The following is an 11,910-nucleotide window of genomic DNA, read 5'->3' on the forward strand; positions in this document are numbered from 1 at the left end:
TTATGTGTATGTAGTATGTTTTGAACACCTTGGATAGAAAATTACATTGTTTATATATGGTTAAGATGAGTTCCGGCAGAAAATTAAACTGTTTATATATGGTTAAGATTATTGTTTATGTTTGTATAGTAGATGTTGAACCACTTTCGGTAGAAAATTACACTGTTTACATTGTTTACGTATATTCCGAAGAAAACTTGGCCGTTATAGTGAAATGTTGTTATAGAGAGGTCTGTAAGCTAATTGTGTGTGTATTTTATGGGTAAGGATCTGATTTTGATTGGTAATATTTGCAGAGGTGTCTTCTTTTATGCACGCATGTGAAGGAGATGCAGTGACAAAGCTCACAAATGAAAAAATTCCTTACTTTAATGCGCCAATTTACCTTCAGAACAAGACCCAGATTGGGAAAGTTGATGAGATTTTTGGTCCTATTAATGAATCCGTAAGTAATCTCGTTTCATGCTGTTGTTGTTTTACTTACTGTTTGATCTTTTTCAGTAAAGATGTCAGCCTTAGTATATTGTTGTTGTGGTTTTTCATTAAGATGCTGGTGGAGGATTTTGGTACTTTGTCCTTTGGGGAAGGTATGGGAAACAGCCTCTTTACCTTCATAAGGTAAGGTAAGGCTGCACACACCACCCTCCCACTTGTAGAAGAAAGATTTGAATGAATGGTTGCAAAGTTAATGGAGAAATCATAGCATCATTGTATAAAAATTGAATCTTTATTGAATTTGGAATCTTTGAAAGTCACGCGGTTGTATAGAATTGGATTGATGTCAAATGTTTTGAACCATTACAAGATAAAGTGTCGTTTAATTGAAATTGAGCAAGTGGTTTCTTTCTTCATTAGGCTTCAAGAGTTCAAGAGGAATCATGGAAATGATTTTGTTATGGGAAAGAAAGGAAAGTTCTTACCTTTTTCGCTCGATAGTGTACTTAACTAGAGACTTGCTTGGTGGTGAGTGGTGACCTTAACTTGTTTTCGACATGTACAATTGAACCAAGTTCTCATAGTTTAATGCTTCATTTTACCTCTAGAGCAGCACCTAGATAAAAAAACTTGGGAACTTTTGTCCTATTGGTGTCTTCTAGTAATCCATTTGCCTATGTTACCTTCTTACTTCCTTGGAATCGAATTTGTCGATTTTAAATGCTGAAAGTAGTGATGTTTGGTTATGATTTATGCAGCTTTTTTCAATTAAGATGATGGAGGGAATCATTGCAACTTCATATTCAGCTGGAGATAAATTCTACATTGACCCAGCTAAACTTTTGCCGCTGGCCAGATTTCTTCCACAGCCAAAGTACGTTTTCTTTGCTTTACTTCACTCTTCGTTTCCTCTGGATATTCTTTTACGCCACATGAGCTAACTATTGAGTAAAAATTACGATGGTTCAAGAATAACTTGTAAAAGAAAAGTGTGTGAGATGAAGATGGTAAGAGCTTTCAGACTATTTTGTATTAGAATGGCACAAGGGATAAGTAGCTTGATGATACCTTTTCGCAAAGAGAGGAGATGCAGCTGAGATACAAATACGATGTTGTAATTCCAAATAGGCGAACTCGAGGACCTTAGCTGTAACTGCAGTGTCCTTTAGATGAGCAAGATATCTCTTAAAATCCTAATGAGAAGATGCTTTATCGTTAGAATGTTGAAGTCTGGACTTGTGCCCAAGAAATGAATTGATTTGCGGAGGCATTTATTTATGAGCTTCCTGCGCTCTTCCAATGTCTTTTGTTTTTTGATGTTGAGCAAATGCCAAACAGTTGTGTTAACCATTGCAGGGGACAGCAACAAGCTTCTAGAGGCGGTGGACGGGGTGGAGGAAGAGGTGGGAGAGGCGGACGTGGAGGTGGTGGTTTTCGCGGGGGTAGAGGTGGAGGTGGTGGTTTCCGTGGGGGTAGAGGACCTCCACGAGGTGGCCGAGGAGGGGGTTTCAGGGGTAGAGGACGATTTTGAAAAGAAATATAATGTACTTTTAATCTCTCTATTTTAGTTTGTAATTCTGAATGCTATTGAACTCAATTGGGAGAATGTCAGCATAGCTCCTTTCTTCTGTTAATTTTTGCCCTCTTCTTTTATCTTCATCTTACTTCTATTTAACAGGCATTGTGTCTATTTCGTAAAACTAAATAACACCCATCATGGTAAACTGCGTCGTGATTTAAAGGCCAATTAGTACTCTAGTTAGTGCATTTTATGTTTTTCTTTGGCCTTGAGGAGTTATTTGTTTCATTATTCAAAAAGTAGTAAGTAATTGTTATGTTGAATGTCGAGAGTTAATTCGTCTTAGTCTTACATATCACCAGGGTCCATGAACCTTGGAATAGCTACTAAATTAAGTAGTAGTCCCAAAACACGCCCAGGCCTTGGGTACACCTCCGAAATCGTGGGCTAACACTCACTGATTTGGTCCAAAAATGATCCGTTCATGTTGTTTTGCCTGTTTGACCACTCAAATGATTGCGCCGGCCCTCTCTCTCCAGCTCCTCAGCCTGCCTGGGAGCCCCCAGTCGATTCTCGGCTCAAAACAAGCTCGGGCCCCGGGCACACTCCCAAAATCGTGGGTTAACACCCACCAATTTGACTCGAAAATGATCTGTTCGCACTGTTTGACCACCCTTAGCCCATCGATTTGACCCGAAAATGGCCCCTTCGATCCCGCCGGCCCACCCTCCCCTGTCCGAAAATGGCCCCTTCAATCCCGCCGGCCCACCCTCCCTTGCTCCTCAACTTACTTGGGAGCCTCCAATCGATTTTCGGCCCAAAACACGCCCGGGCCTCGGGCACGCCTTGGAACCGTGGACTAATCCCTATCGATTTGGCCTGAAAATGATTTATTCGCGCTATTTTGCCCGTTTGACCACCCAAACAGCCTTGCCGATCCCGCCGCCCCACCCTCCTCCCACTCCTCAGCCTGTCGGGAGCCCCAGTCGATTTTCGGTCCAAAACACGGCCGGGCTCCGGGCACACCCCAAGAATCGTGGGCTAACACCCACCGATTTGGCCTGAAAACGGCCCGTTCCTGCTGTTTCGCCCATTTGACCACTCAAACGGCCCCGCCAGACTAGGAGGTCACAAGTTCAGAGTGTAGAAACAACCTTTGACCAAAATGGAAGTAAGACTGTGTACAATGGTCCGGCCTTTTTGGGACCCTATGCATAACAGAAAGTTTTAGTATACTAGACTACCCAGTGTCCATGACCTCAAAACAATCCACACAGTAACATTCAGAAGAGAGACAGATTACAATAAACGGCTACAGACAAGTACACAAAATCTAGTTTAACTGATAAATATGGAAAGACTCTGTTAAACCAAGTGCCTCTTTCAATGCTTTGTAATAGGAGTACAATTTAGAAGCCACTTTGTCCAAGTGCAGAACTTTCAGTTACACAAAGATTTGAAGAAAAAAGAAAAAACCGAAAAACCGAAAATTGAGGTCAAAGCCAGAACATCAAATGGATAAAGCTTTTGCTAAATTGATATGGAGAAGTGAGTAAACTCCATGCTTTTCGAAGTTTTATTTGAAATAAAACAAAGCCATCACGCGTTTCATTTCTCAGGCCTCCCATCCCCGAAGAACAGTTGCTCTAGCTACACGGTTAACACCTAAGGTGAAAGCGCCCATACGGAGATCACAGTTGTGTGTCTTGCACATTTCCTTTACATCTTTAAAACCTCTTGTCATGTATGTCTTCAGTTCATCATTCACCTTCTTCTCATCCCACATGAAGCCTTGGATGTTCTAGCATTACAAAAACATCGAAATAGTCGATACACTAACTGAATAATAAGAGCTCTTGGAAGTTTTTAACATGTTTCTTTTAGTGCATAACATAGGAAACAACAGAACGAGAATGTATTATACCTGGACCCACTCAAAGTAACTGACGGTGACACCACCCGAGTTCGCGTATATATCTGGTAGAATGGTAACTCCTTTCTTTGACAAAATCTGCAGAGGATGAGAATTAGTTAAGATGCTGCGGGTGTCTTATGCGTCTCAGGTAAGATTTTTAACTATCGCACCAGCGTATACGTCGTTTTTATCCTTTCCGTTGGACGCAAACGTGGAGGTAGAGAGGCTGTTTCTGACGAACCCTCAGTTCAAAGTGGAGCAAATCAAAGGGTCCAAAGTGGAGCAAATCAAAGTAGTTACGAAAAGGGTAAAAGGTGTGTAGAGCATTTACAAAAGGAACAGTAACAACAACAGTGCGATACTCGAAACACGATAAACAACAGATCATGGAGATATAAAGAGCAAGAAACTACAAGAATAAGGCTAATACTGCGACAGACTGTTCTTAAATGGATTGTGAAAAAAGAAAAAGGAAAGAATCATTCCACTGACCTCATCGGCTTCTGGATCAGTTGGATGGTTAGCAGCCTCAACGATATATTTGGCTTTAATTTCATTTGCATTATCCCTTCAAAGAACAGTTCAAAGATATCACAAATATGACACAAGAGGATTCTCGATTACTCGTAATTCTATGCAAAATTGTGAACATACTTGTTGATTACTCCACCGAGGGCAGCTGGGATAAGAACATCACAGTCTTCTACCAGTATTGAATTTGCATCAATTACATGTGCATCATGGAAACCTTTAACTCCACGAGTTTCCTTCACGTGTTTGAATAGGCTTTCTATGTCGATTCCCTTCTCGTTCTTTATGGCACCTGTTATGTCACTTACTGCAACAACTTTCCCACCTTGCTTGTGAATGAGTTTTGCAGCCCAGGAACCAACATTACCAAATCCCTGAGATGAAGAAAACCGTTATCAAATTCCCCTGCTCAACCAACCAATTTGATAGCGTAGAAGTAGTAGTAATTTAAAGACACATGAAAAAAACCGTGTGTTTTCATGATGAACTTTATCCATGCTTGGATATATAATCATAATACAAGAAAAGCAAACATTTTTGACTGTGCTAACCTGTATAACAAAACGCTGCCCAGCAATACCTTTACCGTGCTCATTAAGCAAGGCTTCTGCAGCAAAGAGAGCACCCCTTCCGGTAGCTGCATCTCTGCCTAGCGATCCGCCAAGATCCTGTCATAAATTATTATACTCCTCTCTTAAGCTCAATTAACAAATAATGCTCCGAAAACAGATAATGAAGTCATTGCCACTACAAACTTTGTGCATATCTAAACTAGGACCAAACTATGCAACGAACGCAAAATAGCAGTCGGGCTCACCAAGTGAACACTCAACACCAATTGGATCATGTAAAATGGATTATAGATTGCAGAAACACATGAATTGGAAAATGGAAATATAACTCCGTTTTCTCTTTGGCATACTTACAATAGGTTTTCCAGTTACCACGGCAGGTGAATAACCATGAAATTTTGAGTACTCGTCTAGAATCCATGCCATTGTCTGCATAAAGCAATTACCAATCCAGTTAGATGAATGACATCTTTTTCCATCCATTGAAATGCTAGGCCGGCATAACAATTTTTCCACGTACCTGAGGATTTGTTCCCATATCTGGTGCAGGAACATCGGTGTGGATTCCAATTAGGTCATGTATTTTTTGAGTAAATACTCGAGTAAGTCGTTCCAACTCAGAGATACTCAGGTCACTAGGACTGCATCCTATACCCCCTTTAGCCCCACCATATGGTATATTGGCAACGGCTGTCTTCCATGTCATTAGCTGTGCTAATGCATTCACCTCATCTGGATCAACCTACATTAGACACCAATAATGACCATATAACATATGCTATATCAATCAACGATGTTGCAAGGATCCTCTAAAAATGTCGTTGCACCTGTGTCAAATCCTCCAAAAAAAAAGAGCAACGTTGGGGGATTTGACACACGTATCCGAGCATCAATCCAATGGATGACATCATAAACACACTATTGATAGAACTATTCAGACTGCAAAATATCTAAACACTATTTGTATTGCTATCAGCATTAATGAGTAATAGTCTATCATAGATAAGAAAAACAACCTCTGGATGGTATCTGATTCCGCCTTTCATAGGCCCTCGAGCATTGTCGTGTTGTACCCTGAATCCAACAAAAGATGCCAATGTGCCATCATCTTTCGGTATAGTACACTCCACCTATAAATTTTGTACAAATCAGTCCACATTCTTTAATAAAACTGGAAACACACACACACGCATACAAAATCAGTCTGCTAAGCACAATAATATATGATCAGCTAAAAACCACGAGCCTGATTCTGAAGATTATCAATAGAACTCCCATATATTCAACTCAAGCTCAGTATGCAAAATACAAAGTCTAAAAACAACTATTGCTCGAACTCTTCAAAAAAGTCATCAAGTGCGTGTCGGATCCTCCAAAAGTATTGCATTTTTGGCGAATCTGACACAATTCCAGCAACATTTTTAATAATCATGCTCAAAGTTCAAAAACAGCTATGCTGCTCGAACTCTTCAAATATATCAACAGGCACGCATCTAACCCTCCAAAAGTACTGAACTTTTGGGAGAATCTGACACCACTGCAGCAACACTTTTGAATAATCATGCTAAAGACAAAGTCCAAAACCAGCTAAGTTGCTCGAACTCTTCAAAAATGTCAACAAGTGCGCGTCAGATCCTCCAAAAAGACTGCATTTTTTGAGAATCCGACACGGATGCAGCAACATTTTTCAAAAATCCAAGCAACAAAGTAAACCAGAACAAAACTTTCTAGTTCCCAATTGTCCCAATAAAATCTAAACATTTGCACCAAAGATTGAAACCCCTTGTCATCAAAAGCATAATTAGGCAAAAAAAAACATGATCTTTAAACTATTTTCAAGATCCCAACACCCAAATCAATATCTTCAAGAACCCCTTTTTGCACCCAAACTAAAAAAAGAACCCCTTTTTACACCCCAAACAAAACAAAAACCTCCTTCTGCACCCAAAAAGATCAAAACTTTACCCCTTTTGCATCCAAAAAGATCAAATTTTTAACCTTTTAGCACCCCAAAAAGATCAAATTTTTTCTCTTTACACAAATTCAAACAAAAGAAAAATAAAGTTACCTTAATTTCTCTGAAGGGGATTAACAAACTTTGTTCCAACTTTGAGTCTAAACCAAGAAGTCTAGCTGCCAGCTTAAAATTTCTATTAGTTGCTGCTAAAGCATTCATGATTTCTCAATTAAGGGTACCTAAATATATCCAAATATATCAAAATTAACAAGAAAAAAAATATATAACAAAATCAATCAAAGATCAAATCTTTAACAAGAAAAAAAAAATCATAAATCAAGAAGTATTTATAGTTGAATTTCAGCTAGATCTCAGTATAGACATATTTATATAATTCAAAATTTCAAACAATTGTGTCATGTGCACGTCTTAATTCTTATCCAATTATTAAAATATATATATATATAATTTTCTTACCAAAAAATAAAATAAAATCAAGAAGTCAATAAACAGATGCTATGTAGAAAATTGATCAAGAAAAAATATTGAACATGTGAATATTAATTACTACTATAACTCAACAACATGAATAGGCCACTATATATATAATTTTAGTAGGTGTAACTGTGTGTACATGTATATAATATAGTCAATTGTCAGCAAGATTAAAGCCACCGTTTAAGTATTAATTATTAATTAAAAAATTAAACATGCATATTGACTAATGACTCGTTTTCCATTTGCATTTTCGAGTCTTTTTACTTTATCTCCAATCATTATATTTCTTTTATTACAAACTAAACTATTGTAATATTGTTCTATTAATTTCTATTATCTTTCGTATCTTTATTATATTTTTTAAAAGTTGATTTTCTTCATTTTGAGTTAAATGTTTATCAAAAATTCAAAAATTAAGGCAGTGATATTGATTACGTACACTTTATCTTTCCCTCGATAATATCTCCTCTATGAGAATATATTGAGTAAGTTATCGTTGTTATATAGGACGTGATCAGTGTAATCTAACACATTATAATAAATTAGTTAATATTTGTTGAAAGTTATTAATAAATAGTGTTAGTTATAATTATTTTTTAATGATTTAATTGTGTAAATATTATTTGCGCTATGATTGAACAAACTTTAAGCTTATCGCTTAAGGATTTAAGTTATATATATTGAAAGTGTAATTTAAATTATATGGATTGATGATTATTTCCTTTTTTTAAAAAAAAAAATCTTGTGTTTGATTTAACTTGATATGCATGGGTTCTAACACATTGTTATGTTATTATTATGATGTTGACAAAATGAAAAAGGATTTTAGTGGTAGTTTGGTTTGGAAACAAATTATGGATTATTAATTTCTTTCTTAAAGAGGGATTAAAAAACACTATAATATTGCGATTAGTTTCATACATTTTGTCTCAATCAAACAGTGATGGAGCCAGAATTTTCACTATTGGGGTTCATAAGTGAATATAAAAATTAATCGAAGGGGGTTCAACATCTACTATATATACATAAAAAAAATAATTTTAATCATGTATATATAACATAATTTTTTGTTAAAGGGAGATTCGGATGAACTCCTAACCCAAGTATAGCTCTGTCCCCACAATCAAACATGAGATAAATTCTTAATTTAAATTAATTTTGAAATTAATTATCATTATCCCTCTTATGAAACGAACCGTTAGTGACATAGAGGTTGTGTTTAATACTATCTTTCTTATTTCACATTTTCTAAGTGGTCTTTCTTTTCTTGTTGGATGACTACTATTAAAAAAGAAGACAGTTACGTCTCTTAATTTATAGTCAAATTATAATGATGTTAAAACAACTATTTTCATCTCTCTTAGTATTTAATAATAATATAAGCGAGGACGAAGACTAATAACCGTCATGTGTGGTGCGTTAAAACAATCACTATGCACAAAATTCGAAAAAAAAAAATCAAATCATAGTAGTTTATTGTATATATTTATATAAGAGACTATTTTCATGATTTGAATATGAAACTTTCTAATCACATACAATAACTTTATCGATTACTGTTGCTCAAACATTTATTTTACATGAGTTATGTAGCTAGCTATCAAGAAGGTAAGCCTTGAAGTAATCGATAAAGTTGTTGTCATCAGGACAGTGACGGACCCAGGATTTAAGCAGAGTAAGTGCTTACTACAAAAAAAAATAAAAAATCACATGCACCTAACCAACTTCTTGTTTAATGGGTGTTTTTATATAATTTATACCCATTTTTGTATATTTTTATGTAATTATACCTATTCCGCATCGAGTTTAGTGGGTGCCGAAGCACCCAAATTTATGTGTAGGTCCGTCCCTACATCAGGAGCGGATCTATCACTCGAAATGGGGATTCTCAGGAACCCCCAAACATTTTCATAAATCTTGTAATTATATTTAAAAATATATTAAACAGATAATAATATAAAGTTAGGAACTCATTAACATAGTTAGTGTTTGGCTTAATGATTCAAAAGATTCTTCCAGAATCACTGCTCAGGCTGCGTACAATAATACATCCTTGTGGTGGAGCCCTTTTCCGAATCTTACACTTAGCGAAAGTTTTAGTACATCAAGCTACCTTTTTCTTTTATGTAGCTAATCAATTCTTCAAGTTATCGTACTAGGTTTATTATGGATAGGTAAAGTTTATATATTATAGATGAGTTTAATTTAACGATATAAAATATTTTATATATTGTTAGTACACAGGCTTAAATTCATTCAAGAATTTTATTTCTGTAGATCAACCCCACACCAATTGAGTCTATACAATTTTAGGTGCAACTGGAACCTAAATGTGACCCCAAAAATAAAGGAGAAGCCATTTCAAACTTCTTGAGTAATGGAGAGACAATAATGTCTTCAATTTGCAACTTTTATTTTTTAAAAATATAGAATGTAAAAGGTAAAGGTATAAAAATAGTTTAATTAGTAGACTAAAAAAGGGTATATTTAATTAAGAATTAATATGAGTATCTTTTTTTTTTTTTGTCTTTTCTTATACTTTATCATATGCACGAATTTAACTTATATACACTGACGATATAAAGAGTTTTTATACTATTTATGTATTTAATCACCAATCAGAATATAGTAGAAAGCACCAAGTTTGATGTAAAAGAGTGCAACCTCATGTACTAAAATTTTTGTTATGCGTAGGTTTTGGAGTATTCTTAACACAAAGGAATTAAACAATAAATATAAAATAGGGAAAAAGATTCGAAATATACCTAAATTTTGACGAAATTTATTGAAACACGCCTCAATTTTGCGGGATTCCTATGACCCCTTTCGACTATTTATTATCGTATTTTTGTGGCATATATTTGCCCAGCTGGACTATTGCGTGTACACGCACACTGAGCGTGTAAGGGTCAGTGGTCCGGCGGGACAAATATATGTCACGAAAATACGAAAATAAATTGTCGAGTAGGGTTCATAGGAATCCCGCAAAATTGAGATGTGTTACAGCAAATTTCACCAAAAAAATAGATATATTCCTGACTCTTTTCCCTATATTATAAAACACTAAACAGGTTTATGACCTGAATTTCAAGCAAACAAACAAGGAACTAACCAATTTGAATTTTTTTAAAAAATAAAGACAATAATGTTAAATTTACCTCAAGAAAGAAGGAATTAAAGCCAACAGAATAATGAACTAGATATATATAATTATTCCTTGAGTTTTGAACTGTAATTCAATGAATTTATATCAATGAAAAAGAATAAACATAGAATCAGATTCAATATTATCATCCCTCTATATTAATTCTCTATGCATGGCTAGTTGCAAAAGATATTCACATCAATATTATGATATTTTAATTTACTATCACATATATGTTAAAATATATGTAATAAATATAACTTAATGACTTTTTTTTATATCGTTTTGATCAGGTCAAACAGTTGATTAGTAATAGAAAAAATAACATAAATATGTTAAACATGTAATAAATAGAAGTTAATGACTTTTTTTTGGTAATGGATAGTGGATACCTAAGGCTAACAATCAGGGACGGGGCTACCTTTTGGCGAGGGGTTTATTTGAAAATTATATTATTTATACATGGTTAAAATTATTTTTATGTGTATATAGTAAATGTTGAACTCCCTTCAATTTGTTCATATGTTTGTACACCCGTAGTGAAAATTTTGGCTCTACCATTGCTAACAACCTTTCCTAGATTGTTTTGATTAGGTCAAACGATTGATTAGTAATAGAAAAAATAACATAAATATATACCTTAACTTATTATATTTACATAAATTTCTACTCTTACAAAGTGGTGGAACCTTTTTTCGGACCCTGCGCATAGCGAGAGTTTTAGTGCACGGGTCTGCTCTCTTTTTTACAAAGTAATTATAAAAAATTTACTTAATTATATCTTTGTTGGATGTATCGAGAGCTAATTATGACTTTTTTTTTATGAAGGATAGTGGATACCTAGGGCTAACAACCTTAACTAGATTGTTTTGATCAGGCCAAATAATTGACTAGTAATAGAAAAAATAACATAAATATGTTAAACACGTAATAAATATAAGTCATGACTTTTTTTTATAAAGGATAGTGGATACCAAGGGCTAACAATCAGGGACAGAGCTATCTTTTGGCGAGGGGTTTATTCGAATCACCTTCGATGAAAAATTATATATTATTTATATATAATTAAAATTATTTTTTTAATGTATATAATAGCTATTGAACTCCTTTCAATAAACACTCATAATAAAAATTCTGGCTCCGCCACTACTAACAACCTTTCCTATATTGTTTTGATCAGGCCAAACAATTGATTAGTAATAGGAAAAATAACATATATTATATTTTCATAAATTTTCACCTTTACAAAGTAATTACAAAAATTTCAACAAATTATATATCTTTATTGGATATATCAAAAACTAATTATGTATCTCGACAGATCCAAAATTAAAAAAA

General features: G+C 34.9%; 2 protein-coding genes across 4 annotated transcripts; one reads left to right on the plus strand and one right to left on the minus strand.

The window, feature by feature from the left end:
- Positions 1 to 296: 296 nt before the first annotated feature.
- Positions 297 to 2,069, plus strand: LOC107845189 (putative H/ACA ribonucleoprotein complex subunit 1-like protein 1; the record flags this gene model as incomplete). Its single annotated transcript, XM_047397546.1, is given in 3 exon segments — positions 297 to 445; positions 1,194 to 1,309; positions 1,792 to 2,069. Coding segments are annotated over 3 exon segments (440 nt in total), but the record flags the coding sequence as incomplete, so codon positions are not given.
- A 1,250-nt stretch (positions 2,070 to 3,319) lies between these two features.
- Positions 3,320 to 10,668, minus strand: LOC107843990 (glutamate dehydrogenase). 3 transcript variants are annotated; one of them, XM_016688448.2, is made up of 10 exons: positions 10,586 to 10,668; positions 7,041 to 7,168; positions 5,989 to 6,102; positions 5,493 to 5,714; positions 5,327 to 5,401; positions 4,952 to 5,068; positions 4,524 to 4,774; positions 4,362 to 4,437; positions 3,879 to 3,965; positions 3,320 to 3,755 (listed from the first exon to the last, which is right to left on the minus strand). In XM_016688448.2, exons 2-10 carry the CDS (start codon positions 7,146 to 7,148, stop codon positions 3,570 to 3,572), a joined length of 1,236 nt encoding a protein of 411 aa, XP_016543934.1. In that variant the 5' UTR covers positions 7,149 to 7,168; positions 10,586 to 10,668; the 3' UTR covers positions 3,320 to 3,569. The 3 variants fall into 3 exon arrangements, with proteins under 3 accessions (XP_016543934.1, XP_047253503.1, XP_016543933.1); XM_047397547.1 differs by lacking the exon at positions 10,586 to 10,668 and adding an exon at positions 7,564 to 7,733; XM_016688447.2 differs by lacking the exon at positions 10,586 to 10,668 and adding an exon at positions 7,407 to 7,585.
- Between the last annotated feature and the right edge of the window lie 1,242 nt (positions 10,669 to 11,910).

Source organism: Capsicum annuum, chromosome 10 (genome assembly GCF_002878395.1).
Source record: "Capsicum annuum cultivar UCD-10X-F1 chromosome 10, UCD10Xv1.1, whole genome shotgun sequence".
In the NCBI taxonomy this organism is placed as follows: domain Eukaryota; kingdom Viridiplantae; phylum Streptophyta; class Magnoliopsida; order Solanales; family Solanaceae; genus Capsicum; species Capsicum annuum.

What these genes read in the sequence shown, in the direction of transcription:
- LOC107843990 (XM_016688448.2), bottom strand. Translation starts at nt 7,148, where the DNA reads ATGAATGCTTTAGCAGCAACTAATAGAAATTTTAAGCTGGCAGCTAGA. An exon ending in TGGTAACTGGAAAACCTATT is followed by an intron (nt 5,069 to 5,326) that starts GTAAGTATGCCA and finishes AATTTATGACAG; the next exon opens with GATCTTGGCGGATCGCTAGG. An exon ending in CTGATCCAGAAGCCGATGAG is followed by an intron (nt 3,966 to 4,361) that starts GTCAGTGGAATG and finishes CATCCTCTGCAG; the next exon opens with ATTTTGTCAAAGAAAGGAGT.